General features: G+C 42.9%; 2 protein-coding genes and 1 long non-coding RNA gene across 12 annotated transcripts in view; 2 read left to right on the top strand and 1 right to left on the bottom strand.

Moving 5' to 3' along the window:
- Window positions 1-15,950, top strand: part of kif1b (kinesin family member 1B) — a 49,236-nt gene extending 33,286 nt beyond the window's left edge. For 7 of the 10 annotated variants that reach the window (XM_061272651.1, XM_061272638.1, XM_061272642.1 and 4 more), the window contains 26 exons: window positions 412-560; window positions 1,203-1,381; window positions 1,465-1,605; window positions 3,477-3,728; window positions 4,832-4,950; window positions 5,075-5,160; window positions 5,252-5,381; window positions 5,601-5,772; window positions 5,941-6,031; window positions 6,121-6,239; window positions 6,350-6,405; window positions 7,317-7,425; window positions 7,726-7,792; window positions 7,937-8,021; window positions 8,215-8,320; window positions 9,952-10,066; window positions 10,147-10,280; window positions 11,123-11,184; window positions 11,288-11,433; window positions 11,531-11,791; window positions 11,878-11,949; window positions 12,025-12,146; window positions 12,271-12,423; window positions 12,545-12,737; window positions 13,090-13,208; window positions 13,293-15,950. In XM_061272651.1, the coding sequence (XP_061128635.1) occupies window positions 412-560; window positions 1,203-1,381; window positions 1,465-1,605; window positions 3,477-3,728; window positions 4,832-4,950; window positions 5,075-5,160; window positions 5,252-5,381; window positions 5,601-5,772; window positions 5,941-6,031; window positions 6,121-6,239; window positions 6,350-6,405; window positions 7,317-7,425; window positions 7,726-7,792; window positions 7,937-8,021; window positions 8,215-8,320; window positions 9,952-10,066; window positions 10,147-10,280; window positions 11,123-11,184; window positions 11,288-11,433; window positions 11,531-11,791; window positions 11,878-11,949; window positions 12,025-12,146; window positions 12,271-12,423; window positions 12,545-12,737; window positions 13,090-13,208; window positions 13,293-13,335 (3,281 nt within the window). In that variant the 3' untranslated portion in view covers window positions 13,336-15,950. The remainder of the gene's footprint in view (window positions 1-411; window positions 561-1,202; window positions 1,382-1,464; window positions 1,606-3,476; window positions 3,729-4,831; window positions 4,951-5,074; window positions 5,161-5,251; window positions 5,382-5,600; window positions 5,773-5,940; window positions 6,032-6,120; window positions 6,240-6,349; window positions 6,406-7,316; window positions 7,426-7,725; window positions 7,793-7,936; window positions 8,022-8,214; window positions 8,321-9,951; window positions 10,067-10,146; window positions 10,281-11,122; window positions 11,185-11,287; window positions 11,434-11,530; window positions 11,792-11,877; window positions 11,950-12,024; window positions 12,147-12,270; window positions 12,424-12,544; window positions 12,738-13,089; window positions 13,209-13,292) is intronic. The other 3 variants (XM_061272645.1, XM_061272646.1, XM_061272640.1) reach the window with 2 other exon arrangements.
- LOC133150241 (uncharacterized) lies at window positions 3,314-4,037 on the bottom strand. Its single transcript, XR_009713743.1, has 2 exons — window positions 3,891-4,037; window positions 3,314-3,831 (listed from the first exon to the last, which is right to left on the bottom strand). It is a non-coding gene; the product is annotated as an uncharacterized LOC133150241 (long non-coding RNA).
- Window positions 15,951-16,905: 955 nt separating the features above from the next.
- pgd (phosphogluconate dehydrogenase) lies at window positions 16,906-22,018 on the top strand. Its single transcript, XM_061272652.1, has 13 exons — window positions 16,906-16,995; window positions 17,338-17,413; window positions 17,827-18,006; window positions 18,081-18,146; window positions 18,224-18,342; window positions 18,694-18,763; window positions 18,843-18,977; window positions 19,059-19,248; window positions 20,025-20,155; window positions 20,388-20,521; window positions 20,638-20,737; window positions 21,204-21,326; window positions 21,641-22,018. Exons 1-13 carry the CDS (start codon window positions 16,988-16,990, stop codon window positions 21,758-21,760), a joined length of 1,452 nt encoding a protein of 483 aa, XP_061128636.1. The 5' UTR covers window positions 16,906-16,987; the 3' UTR covers window positions 21,761-22,018.
- The last annotated feature ends 1,990 nt before the right edge of the window (window positions 22,019-24,008 follow it).

The raw sequence follows: 24,008 nt of genomic DNA on the forward strand, positions 1-24,008 counted from the left end.
ATTTTTAGGGTGCGTATTATACATAGGGGCGCATTATACATGGAAAAAAACGGTACTCTGGCCTCCTTTTAGATCCTCAAAATATGCCTGTTGGACTGAAGACTAAATTGGTCCTCACTGTGAATGTGATGTTTTGATTATCTACAGTAAGAGTAACCTGCCTATTGACTAGACCACTACAGAGTGCCCAATGCCTCTCAACCAACGGCAGCTGAGATAGACATCCGTGACCTTAATGAGGTCTAGAAAATGGATCAATGGATGGATAGACTGATCCTTGACTGCATCTCGAAAGAATTTGTCTTTTCTCAGTCACTTTTTGTGTGGCATGACAACTGACTAAAGGCTTTTCACCAGACGTATTCTCTGGACTTCCTGACCCCCATGTTATTGTCTGCCGGTGTCCCACAGTGCCGTGGACTCAGCACGAGTTCAACCTGGCTCATTGGGCCTTCAGGAAGTGGAGGTTCCACCAGTTCACATCGCTCCGTGACCAGTTGTGGGGGAATGCCGTCTACCTGAAGGAGGCCAATGCCATCAGTGTGGAGCTAAAGAAGAAAGTAAGGAAAATAATGTGACATCACATGACTCTCCTTTTTAAGAAACTGATCCAAAAAGTGAAATGAATATTCTGCCCTCCAATATGCCGCTCCCTGTGTACGCAGTATACAAGATGGACTATTTTGTATTTATAATAACCTGCAAGTCAGTCGTTTAAATCATCCAGGTTTGGGATATTTCGATTTGCCACATATCAAGTATTGACTTTCTCAGCGGATTGTTCTTTTCAAGGGGATACATGATTGAAACTGGACATAGCAGTTTCGATTGGCATTTCCCCAAGATCTAGAGGAAAAATAAACTCCATGACAAAGTGGCTCACCAGAGACATAACAGTATAGTTGGGATTTCTTCACACAAGATCCTTTCAAACAAAACTTGCCAAATTCATACGGTACTATGTCTGAATTGCGCAGTCACACGTCAGTTGTGCCTTCACTTACACAGATACTTAAAATGCTTTGGCAGTATCATGACAGCAACAGTTGCCTTCAAAGTGGAGGCACGCTTGTCTGTTCTTCCCTCAGAAAAAAGAAGTAGCTTCTGGTATAGCTGCTATGGTACTTGGAGCTCTTGTGTAAAGACTTCAGTCATAAAATACACACTTTTAAGGTCCATGTTTGCTACCTTCCATCTTTCAGGTCCAGTTCCAGTTTGTTTTATTGACAGACACCCTGTATTCGCCCCTGCCCCCGGAGCTCTTGCCACCAGAACCAGAAAAAGAGCGTGACTCCAGGCCTTTCCCTCGCACGGTGGTGGCCGTTGAGATCCAAGACCTGAAGAATGGAGCCACGCACTATTGGTCCCTTGAGAAACTCAAGTAATGACCACCACACACGGTGAATCAGCTTTCGTAAGTTCTGCTTCTAAATGTACGCCCTTTATCTTGTCATCACTATATAGGCAGCGTCTGGACCAGATGAGGGAGATGTATGACCGAGCAGGAGAAATGGCTTCCACGCACCAGGAGGACTGTGGGGAAGGCACTCTGACGGGAACCGACCCTTTCTATGATCGCTTCCATTGGTTTAAGCTTGTGGGAAGGTATGTAAAAGTGCGGGAAAATACACACACATACCTGAAATATTCACCACTCATTTGCTTATAGTCACAATTGTTCGTTTGAAATGAAACGATGAGCTTCGTGTTTGCGGACATTTATTTACATTGGCGGCACTTGTGACCCCTTTTATTTTAATAGTGGCCAATCGTTTTCCTAAATCAATTTTCATTTGTGTTACAAGGTTACCTTATTTTCTTTCCCCGAATGTTCCCCCTTATTTCATCATTTATTGTTGTCATTCTCATTCAAACTCATTGTATGAATTTATTTTCCACATTTTGTTCACAAATGTTTTGTTTGCCGTTTTGGATTTCATGTCACTACTCATGGTTTATTCATTTGACCATATGTTTTGTTGTTTTTGTTGTTGTTGTTGTTGTTAATCCACCTTATTCCTACGCCCCATAATCCTTTGCATGAAATATGGGAGGCACTTCCGATATAGCAAAACCAGCGTTTTATTTCAATGGTAATAAAACATAAAACTGCATTCATTCTTGAAAATTCATGTAAATACTTATATCAACGATCGGCTTCAATTTTTCAAATTTTATAAGCAAAATGTCTTCCTCGCTCACGACATCTTACTTACAAACATTATTTTAAATTCCAAAATATTTGATCCTTCTAACAAGTTCAGATGTTGACAAATACTAATTTCCTCCACACACATTTGAACAATGTCCGATGTTACTATGGCATTCGCCCGGCGAGTCTCCTCCAGTGCTTTAATGTAAGCACACAAGCCCAATGTTCAATGCGAGTGCTGCAATGGGCTTTGTCCATGAAATAAAAAAGGGTACAATGTCGAGGTGATCTTTTCAAATGACTCTCAGACTAATTTGTCTGTGTTCCTCATTCTTGGGTAGAAGCTGGAAGCTATGAGAGAGTGCACTTTCCTCATCTGGGAAAGCCTGTTAAACACGGTTTCAACTTTTGCTTGTTAGTACAAGCACCAGCAGCACAACAAGCTCCCACGCTTCGCAAGACATTGTTCAATGCAACAAGGGATAACCATCGCTTAAAAAACGGTTCAAATACCGTACACCGCTCCATGAAGTGAAACCAATAAGAGCATTTTAACGGAAGTTCCTCCCACATTTGTTCCTCCATGACACAGCTCCAGAATAAGGTGGATACCTTGTCATTGTATTTACCTTGTATGTCACTCACTAATTTTATTTCCTTTGTCCTTTGGATGTTACCTCTACCTCATACTGTACAAAAGCATGTTAACAATTTATAAATATAGCGAGCGATATGTGCCAGTTTGTCGGGCAGAATCCTCGTACCACCAAAATCATCCCTTATCAAGGAGACCTCCAAAACGACTTGTTTGTTCAACCATTAACAGTGCATTATCAAAGACAGCAAGCCATTTTGATTACTTTACATTAGTCAATAATTTAATCATTTGTAAAAAATAAGAGCCACTTGTGTGGTCTGATCAATAGTATATAGACTACTTGTGAAATTATTAACTAAATTATGACGTAGGATGTTCGGCCCGACACCGTATATGACAAGGCTTAGTCATCATCACCCCCCCCTCCCAATTTCTTTTGTGGCGCTGTCTCCACTTGTTATACCCATTCTCTATTAAAAATGGTGCCAATATAAATTGTCAACTTGGTGGGAGGAGCAAACATTTAAATGTAATTGTTAAAAAATCGCAAATTCATTCAAATGCAGTTTTGTGTATGGTATTCATGTTTATTTATATTTCATTTTGTGGGAAATTTAAATGGCCTTTATGAATCAGCTCTTGGCCATAACATTTGGCTGTCAAAGTTTCTTTCATTGTTACTGGGTTATTCTTGATGCCAATGATCCCGTACAACTCATCTCTCAGCTCCCCCATCTTCCACGGTTGCGTAAATGAGCATCTGACCGAACGCACGCCCTCGCCCACCTTCTCCACCACCGACTCTGAAATCACTGAGTTGGCGGATGAGCGCCAGAGCGAGATGTCCGACTTGATCGACGACGAGGCGTTTGTCGACGACACCAGCTCAGACGCCGGCACGGAGGAGGGGTCGGATATCTTCAGCGACGGCCAGGACCCCTTCTATGACCGCTCCCCCTGGTTCATCCTGGTGGGAAGGTTGGTGACTGGAGGTGGCTTTTCCATACCATGCACATGTGTGCAGGCTAGCACAGCACTCAGGACACTTGCTGCTCCGGTTAGGTCCTATGTTGCTTGGGTTCTAGTGAGAAAAGAATGCCATTTCAGACAAACATTTGAAAACATCACAGCAAATCATACTTGCGGGGTTCATGCTTTGTGATTGGATTCATCATCTGAAGAAGCCTCCCCCATCGAGTGATCACAGAATAGTTTCAGATAAAAAAAGGAATCTGTGTGGTCGAAATGAAATTTGATTTGTCACACCACCGCAGCCTGCTGTGCAAGACTAGCTTTTCATTGGAAGTAAAAAGCCACCATCCTTTTCTCTTCCCTCCCCCTCCTCCCACTGTGTGACGTGTCATTCCTTGCCACCATGGTGTAACACTGACTTGTATTAACTTCCATCTGTTAATGATGCTTGGCGTTTTTGTTTTGTTCATCCCTTTAATACTATTCCAGTTATCTTTAACATGTTTGTGTATATGTTGTAGATATTAACAGAATGTTTGCAGTAATATAAAAGGCTGTTGCTGTATTTGTAATGTAGAGTGGCGGTGGAAAATTAGAACTGATGGAGCACACTTTGTAACAGACCCCGTGTTGACACAGCGGGTTAATCTCAGAGCAGCACAGACAATCTGAGTCACTGTGACTTCAGAAATTCCGCAGATTAATATCACTCATCTACCACAGTGGCCTTGAAAGTCCCTGCTTGGAGAAGATGAGAGAAATGAAGGCGGTAGAGATAGTGTGGGCCACCAGGGAAGCAGGACAACAAATCATGTGTGCCAAAACGAGATGTCAGTGTGTGCAAGATGAACATGGCACAACCTTTTTAGAACCTACCCTGCTTTATCACCCTCATGTCATATTGTAATAACAAATGGTTGGTGGAAGGGGTGCTAAGGATTTTTGACGTTTTTTTTCCCCCCCGCAAAAATATTGTAAAATGATAACATGTCAGTCCGAGGTTATAGTAAGATTTAAGAATTCTTAAGATCACAAATAGCTAAATTCAATGCATTCTACACTCAGCACTGCAGAATATCTGATGTTTATTCTTTCATTTCCACTTGTAGAGCTTTCGTGTACCTGAGCAACCTGCTCTACCCCGTACCACTGGTTCATCGTGTTGCCATAGTAACAGAGAAAGGAGACGTGCGAGGTTTCCTGCGTGTCGGGGTTCAGGCCATAGCCGGTGAGTAATTGAAAGTCTCTCAAAACAATGCGTGTGTGGTCCTGCTGTTTTCCGCCCGATTACATTTTGTTTTTATCTGAAAGATCCTCCCAACTTTCTAAGAGAATCAAGTTTTTCTTTGTAGCTGATGAGGAGGCCCCAGACTACGGTTCTGGAGTAAGACAGTCGGGAACTGCCAAGATATCCTTTGATGACGACTACTTCAAAAAAGTATTTCTTAATGGCTTTCTATTAATGAACACATAGCAGGAGTATTAGCAATGGCTACTAAATGTTAACCTGTTTTATTTGGTTCCATCAGAATGATTTCCCAGCCACAGTTATGATCCAATCTGGTTTGTCCCTGGAAGAGCTGCGCATAGTGGAGGGCCAGGGTCAGAGTTCAGAGGTCATCACCCCTTTAGAGGAGCTCAACAGAATCGACGACATAAGTATGGCTGCCAGACCTTTTCTCCTTGGCAGATGGTCCGGTTGAATGCAAAATAGGGCTGATGGAAAGGAGGGCTTGTAAAGTCTGGGAATGTGTGCAAAAGTGGTCTGATGAGCCAATAGCACTTGTCTGGTGCAACAAATCATGAGCTAACCATGAACTTTATTGCTTTAAACTAACTATGCGTATGCAGATTGAAATTGCAGCCCTTTGTTTCCAGTGACTCCAAACACAAACCGTGGCCCTCCTCTTTCAGACCAAGAGCCCAAGCTGCCTTGTGGTGACAGTCCACCAGGCCAGTTGGAGATAGGGAGCACCTTCACCTTTCGTGTCACCGTGCTCCAGACCACTGGTGTCCCACCAGAGTATGCTGATATCTTCTGCCAGTTCAAGTGAGTCCTCAACTTGAAGATCATGGAAAATTAATTACTAACGTGGTGCATATAAAGTACCAGGTGTAAAATTGTTATCCCTGGCCCAATGAATTGTCTAGAAAGACCAGAATTTGTTTGTAAACGTATAGAGGCAAGTAATGGACTGACATCTTTAATCTTCTTTAGTTTCCTGCATCGTCACGATGAAGCTTTTTCCACCGAGCCCTTAAAAAACACTGGCAAAGGTGCTCCTCTGGGTTTTTATCATGTCCAAAATGTGAGTACATACGGAGTTTGTGTACACATCTGAACCAGTAAGCACCAACCCCAATTTTGACTACGTTTCTCTATTTACTTTCCGAGCAGATTTCAGTTGAAGTGACACAGTCCTTCATTGACTATGTCAAGACCAAGCCCATCGTGTTTGAGGTGTTCGGCCACTACCAACAGCACCCGCTGCATCTCCATGGCCAGGAGCTGATCAGGTGTGTGACCAGGAAGTAGTACCATGAATCTGGATCAGTTGTACCCAACTAAAATGTACCCTTTGAGGGTGTTTGCTTTGATTCCAAGTCCTTCCCATGTGTTTCCACAGTCCTCCAACACCATCCAGGAAATACTATCCGATTCCGATGCCATTGTCTAAACCCGGTAAGGCTTTTACTTCCACTACATCATATATTCAAGCCCCACAGTCATTCTCGTTGACCTTATCGGCATGCTTCTTATTTCCTTCCGCTTGTCTTTCATTTCTCGCTTCGATTGGATTTTCTTGCAACGCTCATCACGTGATACATTGCGACCCCAGACCATACTCGTAAGATAGAGTTGCTCCGCTACCTGATGAGTGGCTATGTGAACGTCAAGGTGCTGGACACTTTGTCCGAGCACGCCAATGCCTTGGCCTCCTCCGCGGTGGCCAGCCTGGAGGACGAAGCTGACCAGCTATCGCACTTTCCTTTCCTCTCGGTGCTTGACGACCCCGTGTTTATTGTGCCCAAGCATCATGGTTGGTACAGCAGGCAGTTAGAGATATTAGGTTCTTCTGTATGTGGTGATTAGACTAGCGCTGTGCTTTACTCCGAATGTCACTGCAGGCTATAGCGCAATGAGTCTCTGCAGTGGTGTGATGTCACGTGTCATGTACCTGCTGGTGCCTTTAGTCCGCTCCCTTTCTCTGGTCAACACTCTCCTGCTGTTTATTAATGATCCCAGCTCTCTCAAAGTCCAGTCGCTAGCATTTGCTGCATCCTAAAACAAAAATAATTTATGCCTTTATACGTTCGGATTCAGAGCACTTGACAGTACAGAATTCACATTGCAGGGAGTCCGTGTAATAATTTGTCCAATGTGCGGGGGTTGAACGCCCAATTGTCTTTTTTTTTTTTTTTTGCGACGGTCGGGTCCTAGTCGTGTTGGTAAGCATCACAGTGTGCGGCGGTCTTAAGATAAGCCTAGGAAGCACATCCATTCAAACCAAGCAAATAGGTTATAAGTTTCATTCTGCACTTAGTTTTTCAGAGTGTTCATAGCGTTCTAATGTTCATTTTTGTATGTATCAGTACCAGCCACCAAGTTGAACACAATCACCAAGTCCAACCTGGGTCAGTGTGTCAGCAAATACGACCTACTCGTCTGGTTTGAGATCAGCGAGCTGGAGCCCACGGGAGAGTGAGTTTCTGCCCATACATGATATGTTTATGCAGTTACTTTGTTTAAAATACACTTAATTGGTTTAAAAGACACATTACAGACATTCCTTTCATTTAGACAAAATCAAAGCTGAGCATTTTGTAAATGTCAAAGCAATAACACTGACATTTACAGTATACATTCACCCTCCCAAGAAACAAAGTGTTATTGGAGCTACTTGTGTTCAGAGGTCACACATTTAGTTTTGGGGTGAGGTGCAGTTTTGATCTTTCTTATCTATGATTGTCTGAGCTCAGTATGGCCTGTGTTCATTTACAGGTACATCCCAGCTATAGTGGATCACAGTGGAGCGCTGCCTTGCCATGGCACATACCTGCTGCACCAGGTACCACAGATGCTTGGTCTTGCCGTTCAGCTTTACAGTCTCATTGTACAGCTTCGGCTAATATTCATTAAAATGTTCTTAAAATGATGATGGTTTTCAATAAAAGCTACTTGAGCCTAAGCTGCTGTCATGTTACGGTTGTAGGGAATCCAGCGGCGGATCACTGTGACACTAATCCATGAGAAGGGTAGCGAGCTGCACTGGAAAGATGTTCGCGAGCTGGTTGTTGGTGAGCATTGCATCAGAGATTGATAGTGCTACAATGGTCGGGCAAAAAAAACAACATGAGGAAAACAAAATACCAAAATGCAAGAAGCGAACAGCTAATTTGACGCAACATGGCAGACTGCCCATTTCGAGTCCATCAAAGATTTTGGGAGAGCGGTGAATTTGATTCACTGAGCCATTCTGTGTCCCACCAGGTCGTATTAGGAACAAGGCTGAAGTGGATGATGGCGCTGCTGATGCCGTCTTGTCTCTGAACATCATCTCTGCTAAGAACATCAAATCTTCCCACAACTCTAACAGGTCAGTTCAATACAGAAAGCTTTGAAGAAAAAGTATCTCTCAGATGTTGTTCCATTGCACCATATCTCATACTAAGATGTAATTCTGCATTCATATACGGAGCATAGATGACTATGTGTGAATGTCTCCTACTGTCTGTTTTGGAATCGCTGCATGACCATTGATTTGCTCCATTGTTGCTTGACTCTTTGTGCTTCTCTCTTTTTTTATGCATTCGTCCTTGTTGCTGCTGCTGGACTCTTGATTGTGCTCAGGCTGTCTATTGATAAGGATATTGATAGGTAGTGTGACTGGAGAACATAAGGTTCCTTCCCTGAAAGACCTTTATGCTTCTCCTTGATCTAATAGAATAATATAATTCACTTCCTTAATAGTCTGTGGGCCTCATTGTGTGTTGCCTTTATTTTTCATTGCTGTCCACTGAACAGAGGAGTTATTGTAATACACTTTGCCCGGCCAAAGAAAAAGTTTTAGTCACGCAACCTGACATAATTCACTTACATGCATAACGATTAGGGTGAATATGGATGCTCCCAACCTCATGACCGCGTCCTTTCATTGTCCTCATCAGCAAACTGAAGTTTTACCTTGGTGTGGTGGTTTGTTTTTTGGCCAGGCAGGGTATATTCAAATATAGGTGATAATATGCAAATTCAACCCTATGTTTTGTAATAATTTTTTAATCGTGTCACTTTCCCTTCCAAGCACACTTGCACCGAGCTTGCAAATTATTTTGAGACCTACACTACCGTTCAAAAGTTTGGTGTCGCCCAGACAATGTAGTGTTTTCCATGAAAAGTAACATACTTTTTGTGTGGCGCAAGGGGTTTTCAAGCGTTTTCTAATCATCCATTAGCCTTCTACCACAATTTGCAAACACAATGGAATGGACGTCTGGTTTTTAATGCGATATCACCTATGTAGATATTGCATTAAAAAACAGACGTTTGTAGCTAGAATAGTCGGTTACCACATAAAGTGACCCCAAACATTTGAACGGCAGTTGTGTGTCCAATACTTTCTGAAATCTTGTCTGTTTTCTGATCCATTTGGGATAAATACATTTGTGTAGTCTCGTTTAAATCTGCAGCCTTTGCCCCTAATAAGCAAAAGTGAGTGGAGACAGACCAACTGCTATCACAGATGACTTCTGTCTGTGCACGACAGCACCCCCTGCTGCCGATCATGACAAATAAGCCTCGAAATTGTTCATGTCCAAAGACCGTTTAGCTGTTGTATTAGAAGACGTTTTTCTACAAATGGAAATTGCCTTATTTTAGTATCATGCACAACATGCAAAAGGGTTGCACCCATCAATCACTCAGAAAGCTAGCGACACTTTCGAGCACTGTACCGCCATGCGATGTTATGTTGTGGTGTCGAGTTCTCAGCTCAATGTGTTTTCTACATCGTGTTGTGACTAGAGAAACACGTGAGTGCTGCCTCACCGCACAATGTCAACTTCTGTAGGTTTCAACTCCCGACATGACACTCCCCATAGCTGCCTTTGTGCTTTTTTTTTTTTTGAGAGGTAGCAGCCTTACCCAGTCACCTCTTTGTACCGCACTAATTAAATGAAGGGGTCTTATCCTTGCATTTTTACTAATTGTTATGATTTTGGTCTCCTACAGGACCTTCTACCGCTTCGAGGCAGTTTGGGACAGCTCCCTGCACAACTCGCTCCTGCTAAACCGGGTCACTCCTTATGGAGAGAAGATCTACATGACTCTGTCGGCATATTTGGAGGTCTGTTTCTACTTATCTGTCTATGGAATTATCTGTATATTTACCTATCTTCAAATGTGACCTGCATCTCCTCTTTGCAGCTTGACCATTGCATCCAGCCTGCTATTATCACTAAAGACATCTGTATGGTCTTTTACTCTCGAGATGCAAAGATTTCACCTCCCCGTTCCCTCAGGAACCTCTTTGGGAGTGGGTACTCTAAAACCCCAGACTGGTAAGGCTGCATGCTGCAGACAATTCCCTTAATATGTGGTTCTTGAACTGGGATACAGACCTGGGGGTCTGCAAAGTAATTGACCATAAATTATGTTGTAGAATCTAGTGTGCTAAAAGAACAAGCACACTAAACCAGTTAATCCTCCTTACCTTAGCTTTGGTCCAATTAAAAGCACTGATATGATTTAAATGTTTTAAAATAAATCCAACGTCTCTGCATGCATGTAACATTTCTCGCTCCTCAATCTTTTCTCAGATAGGTGAGCTTGACTAAAGGATGGAAGCACATACCTCGCTTTGCAAGATCTCTAAAAATCACTACTTTTGCAACGATTAAATAGCTACCTTATCTTTGGCAATCTTAAAGCATGATTGACTCTGTGGTTGCTTTTCGACCCAGTGATTGTATTCCACAAGCTCCCTTTTTGTCATTCAGAATTCAATGCGAAAATGATCCCATTCATGTTGTCTGTATTTCTGGGGTCAATTTTTTTTAAAGTCCAAAAAGTTGCTAAATACTGATAACTAAGTTAAACTAACACCTCTCAGTTTATAGCCACATTATTAGTTGAAGTGGTAAACGTCGGCTAACAACGATGGATCATTTCATTAAATTCAATTGGTTGCCTTTCAGCCAAACAAGTCCCGATTATTTGGGTTAACATGTTGAGAAAATAATTTCCATGGCATTTTTGGTGCACATTAATTGCCCCAAGATTGGGTCCTTTGAAAAATGTCTCCTATGTATGGGGTCCCTCCACCATGACAGTTTTTGAGTCACCAAACTACTTGATTACATGACATTCAGACTCATTGCATATCTGCTCTACTGATTTACAGCAACCGTGTTACCGGGATCTATGAGTTGAGTTTGTGCAAGATGTCCGATTCTGGAAGCCCAGGTGAGCTTTGTGACTCGATGATGTTTGAGTACAAGTGATGTGCAACAATCTCCACATCTGTCAAGGTTATCGTCTCACGGAGCATGTCGCTCATGGTTTGCAGGCATGCAACGCCGGAGAAGGAAGGTCTTGGACACATCGGTGGCATATGTGCGTGGCGAGGAAAACCTGGCAGGTTGGAGGCCCAGAGGAGACAGTCTCATCCTGGAGCACCAATGGGAGCTGGAGAAAATGGAGCAGCTGCATGAAGTACCTACATTGTTTATAACTTCAATTCACCAGCAAGCTCCCAATACTAGCTGTTATGAAGGTGTTTGAAACTCACTTGTTTCTTTTACTCGTCTAGGTGGAGAAGACCCGCCACCTCCTCCTACTGCGAGACAAACTGGGAGAATCGGCTCCCGTGGGATCGGCGCCAACCACCAAGTCCCTGAGCGAGTTGCTGTCTCCAAGCATGAGCTCGGGCTCCCTGTCCACTTCCACCTCCATCTCCTCGCAGATCTCCAGTACCACCTTTGAGAGCGCCATCACACCCAGCGAGAGCAGTGGCTACGACTCCGCTGACATCGAGAGCTTGGTTGATCGTGAAAAGGAGCTGGCCACTAAGGTGATGGGAAATTCCTCAATTTGGGATACTGCCTCCATCTGTTACTGTGCTGTGGGTTGACGATTGTCACTTTGCTTCCTGCGTAGTGCCTCCGTCTCCTGACTCATACATTCAACAGCGAATACAACCAGTTGGTGAACAGCATCAGCGACTGCAAGGTGACGACCACTGTCGCGTCACAAGAGCGACGTCACACTGTATACGCTGTCTTCACTGTCCGTCTCTCCTGTCAGCTCTCTGACATCTCGCCGATGGGACGTGACATGTCGGTGACCAGCTTCAGCAGCGCCACGCTCACCCCCTCCTCCACCTGCCCTTCCCTCTCAGACTCCCGCTGTGGCTCTGTAGAGCAGAAGTAAATCTGTCATTCAATTTGCAGCTAGCAGATGATTAAAGAAACATTTGAATAACCTCCATTAGGGTCAGGCTCATGTTTACATAAGCCTTTTTTTTTTTAAATTTGTGATCTTCTTCCCAAGGACTCCAGAGAACTGTTCCCGTGCATCCAGCCCATCCTGCTCAGATTATGAAAACTTCCCCATGGTTCCCACCTTGGAGGCATCCTACCTCGCACGTGCGGGGAAGAACGAATTCCTCAACTTGGTGCCTGATATTGAAGAAATGAGGCCGGGGTGAGAACTGCTGCACTCCCTGACTAAATATGAAATGTTTATGTGAAGTGATAAATCGCAGAGTCGCAAATCGCTCATGCACAAAAGCAGACATTCAACTTGTACTTTTACTCCTTGTTAGATCTGTCGTGTCCAAGAAGGGTTTCCTGAGCTTCATGGAGCCTCGCTCCAACTCGTGGGTGAAGCACTTTGTGGTAGTGCGCCGGCCTTACGTCTTTATCTATAACAGCGACAAGGACCCTGTGGAGCGGGGGGTGCTTAACCTTTCGACTGCACAAGTGGAATACAGTGAAGACCAGCAGGCCATGCTCAAGGTACGCCATTCATAAGGAATGACAAAATAATTATTTAAAAACGGAACGGAACTTCATTTCCTTATCACTGACTTTGAAGCGACTCGGCAAGGTGTTTAGAGTAGACTGAATAGTAGCCTGTCGAAGCTCTTTGCTCACTCTCCGGTGCAACATACTAGGGAGCACCGAGCTTGCTTCCATCCCAGCAAAGCTTTTTGATACTGTGTCAGCAGTTGATTCTCAGTTTTGCTTTTCAGTGTGTTTTGATGAGGTTTAAAATGTAAATTTTGCCCTGCAAACTTAGTATTTTGAGCCTTGCATTACAAAAGTATTCATTTGTTTGTTTATTTATTTAATCTTGTTTTCTTGTTAGACACCCAACACATTTGCTGTGTGCACAAAGCACAGAGGAATCCTTCTGCAGGCCAACAATGAGAAAGACATGAACGACTGGCTGTACGCCTTTAACCCTCTCCTTGCGGGGACGATAAGGTCAACACTTGTTTACTTTTTGTCACACTTGACTTCTAAATGACAATGCTCACACTCTGCATTGTTCACCATGTTTCCTCATAGGTCCAAGCTGGCGAGGAGGCGTAGTGGCCTCATCAAGAACTGAAGTGGATACCACGAGCTCCATTATTTCTAAACGCCTTTGAACATACCGAGTGTTAATACCTATTAATCAGTTGTGTGATTCTTGACGGTTTTCTCTTGTAAGTAGACTTGTGGCTTAACGTCTCCTTTCTTGCGATTTCTGTCTCCCTTCCTCCTCAGCTTTTTAGGGTTTGGTTTATTCACGACAAAGTCTCATTTCGCACTGCTTCGCTGTCATTCGAGTCTCTAACCAGTAGCATGTCGTGATAGTCTACCCGTGTGCACGATCCTGCCGAAAACGTTTTTCTGGCCACTCATTTTCTGTTTGCCAATCACCTCTGATAATGTCTCCCCTTGTGACTTGTCACCAAGTTTTTATTTAGTTTTTTTATGCATGATAACAGCAGCAGTCCTCAGGAGAACACCCAAATTGCTTACTGAAACACCAACAAAAAAAATGGGATTAAATCATGAAGGGAAAATACATGTCTCAAAGGGATGCGTCTGCTCCGCGCAAAGCAACACATGTTGAAGAACAATTGCTGCTAATGTAGTCTTTTTCACAAGAGTTACTTCAGGTTTATGCCTCGTCCTAAGACGCCAGGGCCCCCTCCTGCTCCCAAATGGCCTTTAGAAACCAAACAGCGTGTTTAGGATCTCACTTAGTGACACGGCGATGGACCTTCTCCATGCTTTAGCCTGATTGTGTGTACATAGTTATCCTGCCGTAGGGCATCTCTTTGTGAATGGGTACTTATTCGAGATTATGGCTTTCACATGAGCAGGACGTACAGGAAGCTCATCTTTGGATGTTTGAACGTGTACTTCAGGCGTGGGAAGCCAATCTCATGCACCGTGCATGCTATTCTAAACACAGGCAAAACCTCTGGAACTAGCTCATAATGAACTGCTAATGATACACAAAAATGTTTTCACTCGAAATGGTTCCCCACTCCTGATACACCCGAACAAACTGGAGCCTTTTTGGCTCTCCGCATGCTTCCCATGGTTGTCAAATGAAGGAAGGGGCAGCGTTTCATGGATGAAACGGCGTGCATACTGCTTGCGTTGAACATCCACTCAATGTCAATGTGTCAACACCATGTGTTTTATTCCTTTTTGCTTCACAATCTGAAATTTGCTCTTTCTTTGTTGCTACTAACCTGTTTTGTATTATGGCTATCACAATTTAATAAGGATTATTTTTTTCTATCAAATGTGACAGGGCATTTGTTTCTATTTGTGAGCCAGCTGCGTTAGTGTTTTAACCTTATTTTTGTGTACACTATAGCAAGACAAGGGCCGAAATGCACATATCAAGGTTACACTGGATGGCTGTTACACAAAAGGGTTATTAGAAAGAAGATATATTCAAGGGACAAAATACACAAATACTTTTACTTGTGCTATTGTTGGAGAATAGTTGCTCTATCTATGCGTTCTTGGCTCCATTGAGCTCCCGCTCAACTCATTTTGGCGCCTCAGTTGTGACATGTGAGCATGATGTGATTGATACAGATGGGTGATTTTAAACTCTGGCCAGCCAACCAGCAGTTTCACCTTGTATAATATGACTACATTTACATAAAATGAAGGTGAACAGAGGCGCCAAAACGGCTTTTATTTTTCCCCCCAATAGACTGACGCAATTCCAAACGTCATCAGCAACATTTTTTCTTCAGGTCAGACAGCCTGCTGGTTGACAAATTGAATCTGATGACTTTTGGGATTTCTTTTTTTGTTATTATTCTCTTTTATTTTTTGAGGAGACGTTTTGCATTCCTTATATTATTTGCCAGAGCATATATTTTCCATCTGTGGAGCGAATTTGTAGCGTTCTCATACTTTGGAGTGTCTATTTATTGTTTGCAATGTACATATTAGTTTGCAGTTCTTTGCACATTCTAACAAAAAAACATTCAACTAACTGATCAGAATCTGCACGGTTTAGTTGCTCTTGAACCAAATGATGTGGCATGGCAGGGGAATGTTCTGTGAAGATGTTTGTATTTCTAGAGTATTTGTAAGGGGGGGGGGGGGGGAGAAACCAAATGAAGTTCATAGTTTCCTATTGGAGACAGTTGGTTGCATTGATACTCTCTTTTTTGCATTAGAAAGGGATTCCAGTAAAAATCTGCCTGTGATTGCAAACATATTCACGTTCTACTCGTATGAGCCAGACATTCTAAACATATTAGGTTTTTATTTTATCTTATATCAGGGATTATAATATGAAATACTTTATGATATCTAATTACATAAATTACTGTTTGTGCTTCTGTCGTCACCTTGACACATTTCCGTTGATGCCTTTTAGACTGGACAAGATTTCCCTCTGACAATTATCAGTTAACTCTTTGGAGTCACCAAGTCATCAAGTTTCAAATAGAAAAGGCAAACATTAACATTGTACATTACTTCTTTTGCTTTCATTTCCATACTTATTTTGTAAATATCTGTGTTGTATGGAGCTTGAATTAAAATGTAAATATGTTTACTGTATTTGTAATAATTATAATCCATTCGCTGTATAGCATAGCTGTGTCATGCAAATATACTAATAACTGTGTCTGGTAAACCTGCACCATTGGTCTGTCTAGTGAACGAGGAAACAATAAAAGTGCAAACTAGCAACAAGTGAGGCCTGTTTGTCTGGTCCCGAGTGCTGAGTGCGTACTTGTACTAATGGTTCTCAAGTTTGATTTGCAATTAATTACTGATATTTTATAATGTAATATTTATTACATACCCATGTATGGGGACTCCCACCTCCTTGCTTTAAATGACATCTGACACAACTCATGTCGAGTTAGTTGTACAGATAAGGCAAAGCGGACCTGGCAAAATATTTCCAGTTTGCAGAAACATACCTTGAGTCAAACAATTTGCATCAGTTTAAGATGTAGACGTGCAAAACACTTAACACAACCTTTAAGTCCTAATGCCAAGAGCAATGACTCATAAATGGATTAGAGCAAGTCATTTTCCAGATCTTTTATTAGAAAGGGGTTAAAGTGTGTGAAACCTCAAGATGTATGAAGAAAAACAAGATATTTTGTTTGATCTAAATGGCGTTCCCCAGGACATAATTTCGGCCTCAAACTCCTACCACTCATCACGGGGTGCATCTTTCCAAGTTGTTCCCCTATTAAGTTTTTCACTGTGAATGTTATGCAATTGTAAGTAACAACTTGTGATGAAGGTCGGCTATTATGCTCAAACAAAGATGTGTATTGACTCAATTGAATGCCACACTTGCGTAACTCTTCTGGGGGTTTCTTGGAGGGGGGTGTTGAATTGCTACTAAAAGTACATGAACGGTGTACACAACGACACAATAGTATATCAGAAATAAACCTGGCAAAACAAATACGGCTACCTTGAGATTTAAAAAAAAAAAAAAATCATCCGTATCACCAAAAATTAAATTTCTCAACTCTTCGTTTACGCAATGAATGACGCAAGGAGTGACGGCAGATCGCACCAATAGCACACTAGATATCTCTGCCCAGCATTCAGGACCAATCATAATTTTCTTTTGTCGTCACGAGTGATTTTAGGGTTCTTGATTGGCTAATAGGCGGAGTGGGGTGGAGCCGTTAAACTGAGGCGAGAACGAGGAAGCAGTCCGCCTGTCATTTGGAAAACTTACGGTAACAACGCGACTAAGCAAAATGCCTGAGTAAGTTCTCTACCGTCCTCTAGTAGTCAGAGATTCATGCTGTAGTGATATTCATATATATATTCTTATTGCTTTCTAGGCTTTTGCATTTTACTTAAAATAATGACTGTCTGAAGCTTAGCTTGTTTGCTAGTAAGTGTCGGGGTAGTATATGTAAGATGAGCTTTAGGAGATCCACTTCCTTCTGCCACCACACATTTCTTTGAGCGAACATTTTATTACTCTGCTTTGGTTGCAATGCGAGTCAACCGATAATGATTATCTTTTCATTTTGTCATGTTTTCCCAAGAAATATTATCTTTTCATTTGAGCCCATGTAACGTTTTCCCATTCTTCTCACAGAGCCGACATTGCACTGATTGGTTTGGCTGTCATGGGCCAAAACCTCATCATGAACATGAATGACCATGGCTTCGTCGTAAGTTATCAAGTCTTTCTTAACGTACAGTAGATGCCTACTACTTAAGGATGAAATACATTAGCAGAGGTAGCAAAAGTGTTCACACTCATTTAGTAGAAGTACAGGTATTTATTTAAAAAAAAAAAAAGGTTCTGGTAAATTTAGAAGCACTGATGTACCTACTTTAATTAACAACAAATAGTTACGGACTCTGAAATATTCATAAGTACAAAAGTAATACACAATACTTGTTTTGATAACCTGGCTCAAAGAAAAAAACAAACCTAGAGTTCATATCATATGCATAGAAGTAATAGAAACCACAGATATCTCTACTCCAGTAAAGTACAGAGACTTGAAAAATCTACCCAAGTAGAGCAACAAATACTTCCCACCATTGGAAATAATGTATCCTGATGTCTGTTCAATAGGTGTGCGCCTACAACCGCACTGTGTCCAAGGTGCATGACTTCCTGCAGAACGAGGCAAAGGGCTCCAAGGTGATTGGCGCAGAGTCACTCAAAGACATGGTGTCCAAGCTGAAGAAGCCCAGGAGGATCGTCCTGCTGGTCAAGGCCGGGCAGGCCGTGGACGACTTCATCGACAAGCTGGTTGGTTTCTGCAATATTACAAGTGCCTGAATTCGACTTAGTGCTGATTTTGTTGTATTTCTGTACTCCTTCAGGTTCCCCTCCTTGAGGCCGGGGATATCATTATCGACGGCGGCAATTCTGAATATAGAGACACGACTGTAAGAAGGAGACAACATGTCACAGAGATTCAGCTTCAAATTTTCTTTGACCGCCTCTTTGCTTTTGTATCACACAGCGGCGCTGTAAGAGTCTGAAAGAGAAGAACATGCTGTTTGTGGGCAGCGGAGTCAGCGGGGGCGAGGAGGGGGCACGCTACGGACCCTCACTCATGCCAGGAGGACATCCAGAGGCCTGGTGAGATATAGTATAACAAACAGCAGAAGAATTAGACAATGACCCAGTGATGACAGAAATTGTCCACCAATGAGAGACTAATGATTGGTTTACGTCACACATTTTCAGTTCTAAGATCAAGGTGACGTAAACGGCCAAATCATGGAGCGGTCTCATGCTGTATTGAAGTCATAATTTCAGTAAATACTTTCATTCAAAATACTTCGACAGTGGGCCAGGGAAGAAAAAAATGTCAAATTTGAGTTTGAAATGTTTGAATCCGGAATCGATTTGGAACACTTGACAATTTGATACATTACAATGAATTTTTGCTTCTTCCATCCTCACTTTTGCTACGCTTCCTTTTTAAAGGCCTCACATTAAAGACATCTTTCAGAGCATCGCTGCCAAAGTGGGAACAGGAGAGCCCTGCTGTGATTGGGTGAGCGGCTCCTCTTGACTTTTGGAACGTGGCGTGTGTGGCCGCCTTCGCCATGATGCGAGACTCCTTCCCTGTGTAGGTGGGAGATGAGGGCGCGGGTCATTTTGTCAAAATGGTTCACAATGGTATCGAGTACGGCGACATGCAGCTGATTTGTGAGGCCTATCACCTGATGAAGGACGTGCTTGGCCTGGACCACGACCAGATGGCCAAGGTGAGTTTCCGCATATGACCGCATCACTTCTGATCACCGCTGGTGGACCGTAGCTGCCCGTTTTGCTTTTCAACCCCTCAGACTTTCGATGACTGGAACAAGACTGAGTTGGACTCGTTCCTGATCGAGATCACCGCTAACATTCTCAAGTATCGAGATGCCGACGGCAAGCATTTGTTGCCCAAGATCCGCGACAGTGCGGGACAGAAAGGCACGGGCAAGTGGACTGCTATATCAGCCCTGGAATACGGCACTCCGGTGACTTTGATCGGTAAGGAAGTAGTTTGTTTCCTTTTTCGTGTACCTGCCAAATCATTGCCAAATGTGTCATGTCACACCGGTGGGGGGAAAAAAAGAAATCAGCAAGTGGGAAGGTTAAGCCACCCGCACACAGTAATGTAACAAGACTGAACTAGAAATTCATGAATCATTAGCAATGACATTATAAATATAGGTGAGGATTTAAAAGGACAATATTTAAAAAAAAAAAAAAAACTATATTCACAGAAGAAGATAGCATGATATTCATAAAAAAATGCAGCCACTAAATGTTCACCATTCATTTGCGATTCGTCAACCCATGAAAAGTAGTTGCAGACTTGCGGCGTGACTGGCTTTAGAGGAGGTTAGTGAGCCATTTCCAGGGAACATGCTTGATTTGTGTCCGCCCTTAAGAAGCTTTTCCTGCAGTCTGCTCATCTCAGGTGACATAAGGGGGATTTGTCAGCCGGCCATCTGACTCATGGCGTCTTTCATAAACAACCAAGGTTGTACCTAGGGTTGCCTATAGAAATAAAAGTACGCTTCCTGTGTTGAGTTGTGAAGTGACACACTTTGTCCCATAATATCACGAGACTCAGAGCTACATCAATCGTAAGAAGCAATCTGAACAACGGTGTAGCAGCATACTTTTTTCTTTGATAGCACGCTTCCTCAATAACCTGTTTTGCAAGTTAACGGGAAATACAAACAACTTCCTTGTCCCTGCTCCTCCTCGCGTGTGCCGAGTCGTGCATGCGGGCTTGATTAGCTATCTTGTCTTCTCAGGAGAGGCCGTCTTCGCCCGGTGTCTGTCCTCCCTCAAAGACGAGAGGGTGGAGGCCAGCCAGAGGCTCACGGGGCCGGCGGGAGTCACGTTCACCGGTGACAAGGTTGCCTTCTTGGAGGACATCAGGAAGGTACAACCAAGTACTAAGCACACGTGCTGTTCTGCCATCCATAACTCAAAGCAAACTAACGTACTACAGGAAAAGAAGTTTCGCCATTTGAAATGGTACGGTCATCGTTAATTTTAAATTTTCCACAGCACGTGCAATCTCTGAGGAAACACATACCAATACCAAACCAATCCATGACTTGATCATCGCGGGTTCACAAGCAGTCAAGTCCAATCAAGTTGTGTTTTTGCAGGCCCTGTATGCCTCCAAGATCATCTCCTACGCGCAGGGTTTCATGCTGCTGCGCCAGGCTGCCAAAGAATTCGGCTGGTCCCTCAACTACGGCGCCATTGCTCTAATGTGGAGAGGAGGCTGCATTATCCGCAGGTACACTTCAACACACACACAATTTGAAATGATGGCAACGGTGACAAGGAACGTGCTTGACCAGGCTTCACTTTATTTGTTCCTCATTCCTCAGTGGTGTGTTTGCTTCCCTTCAGCGTGTTCCTTGGCAAAATCAAGGAGGCCTTTGACAGGGACGCAGAGTTGCAGAGCTTGTTGTTGGACTCTTTCTTCAGTGATGCTGTGCAGGAGTGTCAGGTATGAGGAAGTGCCACTTGTTGACAAAGACCCGCTTGGCACTAGAGCAATTTCCGCTTTTGCGTCAAGATTGCGGTGAAGCAACTCTGACATTGTGGCTCTAGTGACTATTGCAATCTTTCAAAATCAAAAAGCCTGTTTGAACATGAGCTGGGATTTTGTGACTCATTTGATTGGGGATTGAATTATCAAAACAAAATGCGCCCCGAATACTCCCGAGCCTAACATCAGTGACGTCTTTTCTGGCCAACAATCTCAAACATGAATAAATTTAGCACGGCCTGTGCCAATTCTTGTATAAAGAAACAAACAAGCAAGAAAGAAGCATTTTTATTAATATGGTTAAGAAATAAATCGATTAATTTAGTTGGCTGGCTCCTCAGATAGGAAATTGCTCTTGATTGAAGAGATGTCCTTCAGCAGGCATGGTTACCAGTCACAGCAAGATTTCTCACTTGATTTTTAGGTGTCGTGGCGTCGAGCGGTCAGCACAGGCGTCCAGCACGGCATCCCCATGCCTTGCTTCACTACCGCTTTGTCTTTCTACGACGGTTACAGGCACAACATGCTGCCTGCCAACCTCCTCCAGGTAATACCTCAACTCCACTGGGGTAGACCACATTGATTCTGTTTTTTATGTGCAACTCAAAAAAGCTGGGTACTCTAGCTTCCAATTTCATGTATGTTGGGTTCTTTGAAGACTTGCCTGTAGCTTTGAACGTGTCCAAATGTGCCCCACAATTGGCTGAGCCGCTGGTTCAGATTGTACTGTGCCTCTTGTCATGCTTCATCACACTCATCCCCAATGAGGACAAGCGATAGAAATTCTATGGCCGGGTTCATTAGAGGTGAAAGCCCTGGTATGTGTGCCTTTTTTCAGTGCTGTTTTGTTGTTGTGTTCAGGCTCAGAGAGATTACTTTGGGGCTCACACGTACGAGCTGCTGACCGAGCCGGGCCGCTTTATCCACACCAACTGGACAGGACACGGTGGAAATGTTTCGTCTTCCTCCTACAATGCGTAGAAAGAAGAACAGCGGCGTACACGTCAAAGAAGAACATGGCAAACACACCGAGTACAAAAGAGGACATGTCACACATTCCACCAGTATAACCACAGCAATTTTAACTCGTATCAGTCACGTGTTGTGCAAATTGTATCTTTCCGGCCATAGAATGTGTTGCTACATTGTCAAACTTAGGCTGGATTTCAACACTGGATTTAAGGTGAAGCTTTGCACTCTGCTGTACTAGGCTAAATAAAGATTTCAATCCCTTTATAATTAGCTTGTTTGCTTCTTACTCACAGGATTTCCAAGTGTTTGTGTGTAGTTCTAAATGAAGGGACGACTAACAGAACAGACTACTCAATTCCTAGTAGCCTGCTACATTGCAGTGCACTTCTACCAGACTGGACTCAAATTGCTTTACATGGTTATTAATTGTAAAAAAAATATATATAAAAAAAATAGATCCGTTTAACAATTCGTTTGAACGAATCTTTTGCGTGAACTGATTCTAAAGATCCAGTTCACTTAAAAGAACTGGAATGCACATCACTAGGTGGTACCAGCTTCAATGCGCATTACCGACACCTACTGGTTCAGTGCTTCTCAATTATTTTCTGTTACGCCCCCCCCCCCCTAGCAAGAAGAAAACTATTCGCGCCCCCCCACCCCACCGTGACTATCCTAACTTGTCTTGTAAGTCGTAAAATGTTGCACTGTCGCAAACGTGACAGAAGTAACAATGAGAGCGCCACTACCCCCTGCTGTAGTAAACGCGCAATTACACTTTATTCTAGTACTGCCAAAAAAAAGCCTGTTCCCCAGGGTCACACGCGCCCCCCCAGGAATAGCACCGCGCCCCCCAAGAACTATTTGAGAAGCGCTGGCCTAGGTGACTGATTCACAATTTGGTTTTGTCTGATATCAGAGATTAAATAAAGAAAACCAACTGGCTGATTGATTTGTTTTAATTGAGAGGAAAAAAAAACAGCAAAAGCATTTCACTAGCTGACCAGGAGATGGCGACAGCGTGGCATCTGAAGACCATGGATTGTTTGTTCTGCTATAGCCTAGGTGACTGATTCACAATTTGGTTTTGTTTGATAATAGATATTAAATAAAGAAAACCAACTGGCTAATTGATTTGTTTTAATTGAGAGAAAAAAAAACATCAGCAAAAGCATTTCACTAACTGACCAGGAGATGGCGACAGCGCGGCATCTGAAGACCATGGATCGTTCTGCTATGCCGGTTTAAAAAAAAAAAAAACGTAATTAGCTAGGGGTCAAAGGTCAAAGTTTACGGTTCAAAGTTCACCCAGGGGTCAAAGGTCGGTTCAAAGTTCACGGGGTCATGTGCACATTTTCGATTTTTAACTAGAGTTGAAAGTTCAGGGTTCAAAGGTCACCCAGGGGTCACCACGGGGTCACCACGGGGTCACCGCGGGGTCACCGCGGGTTCAAAGTTCAGGGTTCACTTTTTTTTTTTTTTTTTTCTTTTTTTTAGGTTAACCTTTATTTAACCCAGTGCTTCTCAATTATTTTCTGTTACGCCCCCCCCTAGCAAGAAGAAAACTATTCGCGCCCCCCCTCCCCACCGTGACTATCCTAACTTGTCTTGTAAGTCGTAAAATGTTGCACTGTCGCAAACGTGACAGAAGTAACAATGAGAGCGCCACTGCCCCCTGCTGTAGTAAAGGCGCAATTACACTTTATTCTAGTACTGCCAAAAAAAAAGCCTGTTCCCCAGGGTCACACGCGCCCCCCCAGGAATAGCACCGCGCCCCCCAAGGGGGGCGCGCCCCACTATTTGAGAAGCACTGCAGCCCAAATCAATCAATCAATCAATCAATCAATCCATAATAAAACTTCCTCTGAATTCAGCAATTTTAACAGTTACCTGTTTTTTTTTTATTATTATTAAAAATCAAATTTGCTATGCTAGTGCTTGAGCACAGTTGAGGTATCCAACCTAAGTATTTTGACACAAAGCTGATGCAGCAGTTGCGAATAAATGACGATTTTATTTTAATTAATTATTTTAAACCAGGTGTTAAGGTCGAAATTACAAGCTTTGTAGGATTCTTGCTTTAAAATGCAACATCAAATTTGCTGCATTGGACTTTTATTTATTTATTTTTTTACTTTAAGCTTATTGAGATATATATATATTTTTTTTTTAACGTAAACGTACTGTACAGGTAGACTAGACACCCATCAAATTGTTTATTGAAACAGGTGCAGAGAGAAGTTTCGCGATTGTCCAA

The sequence above is a fragment of the Syngnathus typhle genome, linkage group LG2, assembly GCF_033458585.1.
Source record: "Syngnathus typhle isolate RoL2023-S1 ecotype Sweden linkage group LG2, RoL_Styp_1.0, whole genome shotgun sequence".
Classification (NCBI taxonomy): Eukaryota; Metazoa; Chordata; class Actinopteri; order Syngnathiformes; family Syngnathidae; genus Syngnathus; species Syngnathus typhle.

Bases quoted from the DNA above. Each gene is read 5' to 3' on its own strand.
- pgd (XM_061272652.1), top strand. The intron at 18,147-18,223 runs GTAAGAAGGAGA...TGTATCACACAG, and splicing joins CTGAATATAGAGACACGACT to CGGCGCTGTAAGAGTCTGAA. The intron at 20,738-21,203 runs GTATGAGGAAGT...CTTGATTTTTAG, and splicing joins ATGCTGTGCAGGAGTGTCAG to GTGTCGTGGCGTCGAGCGGT.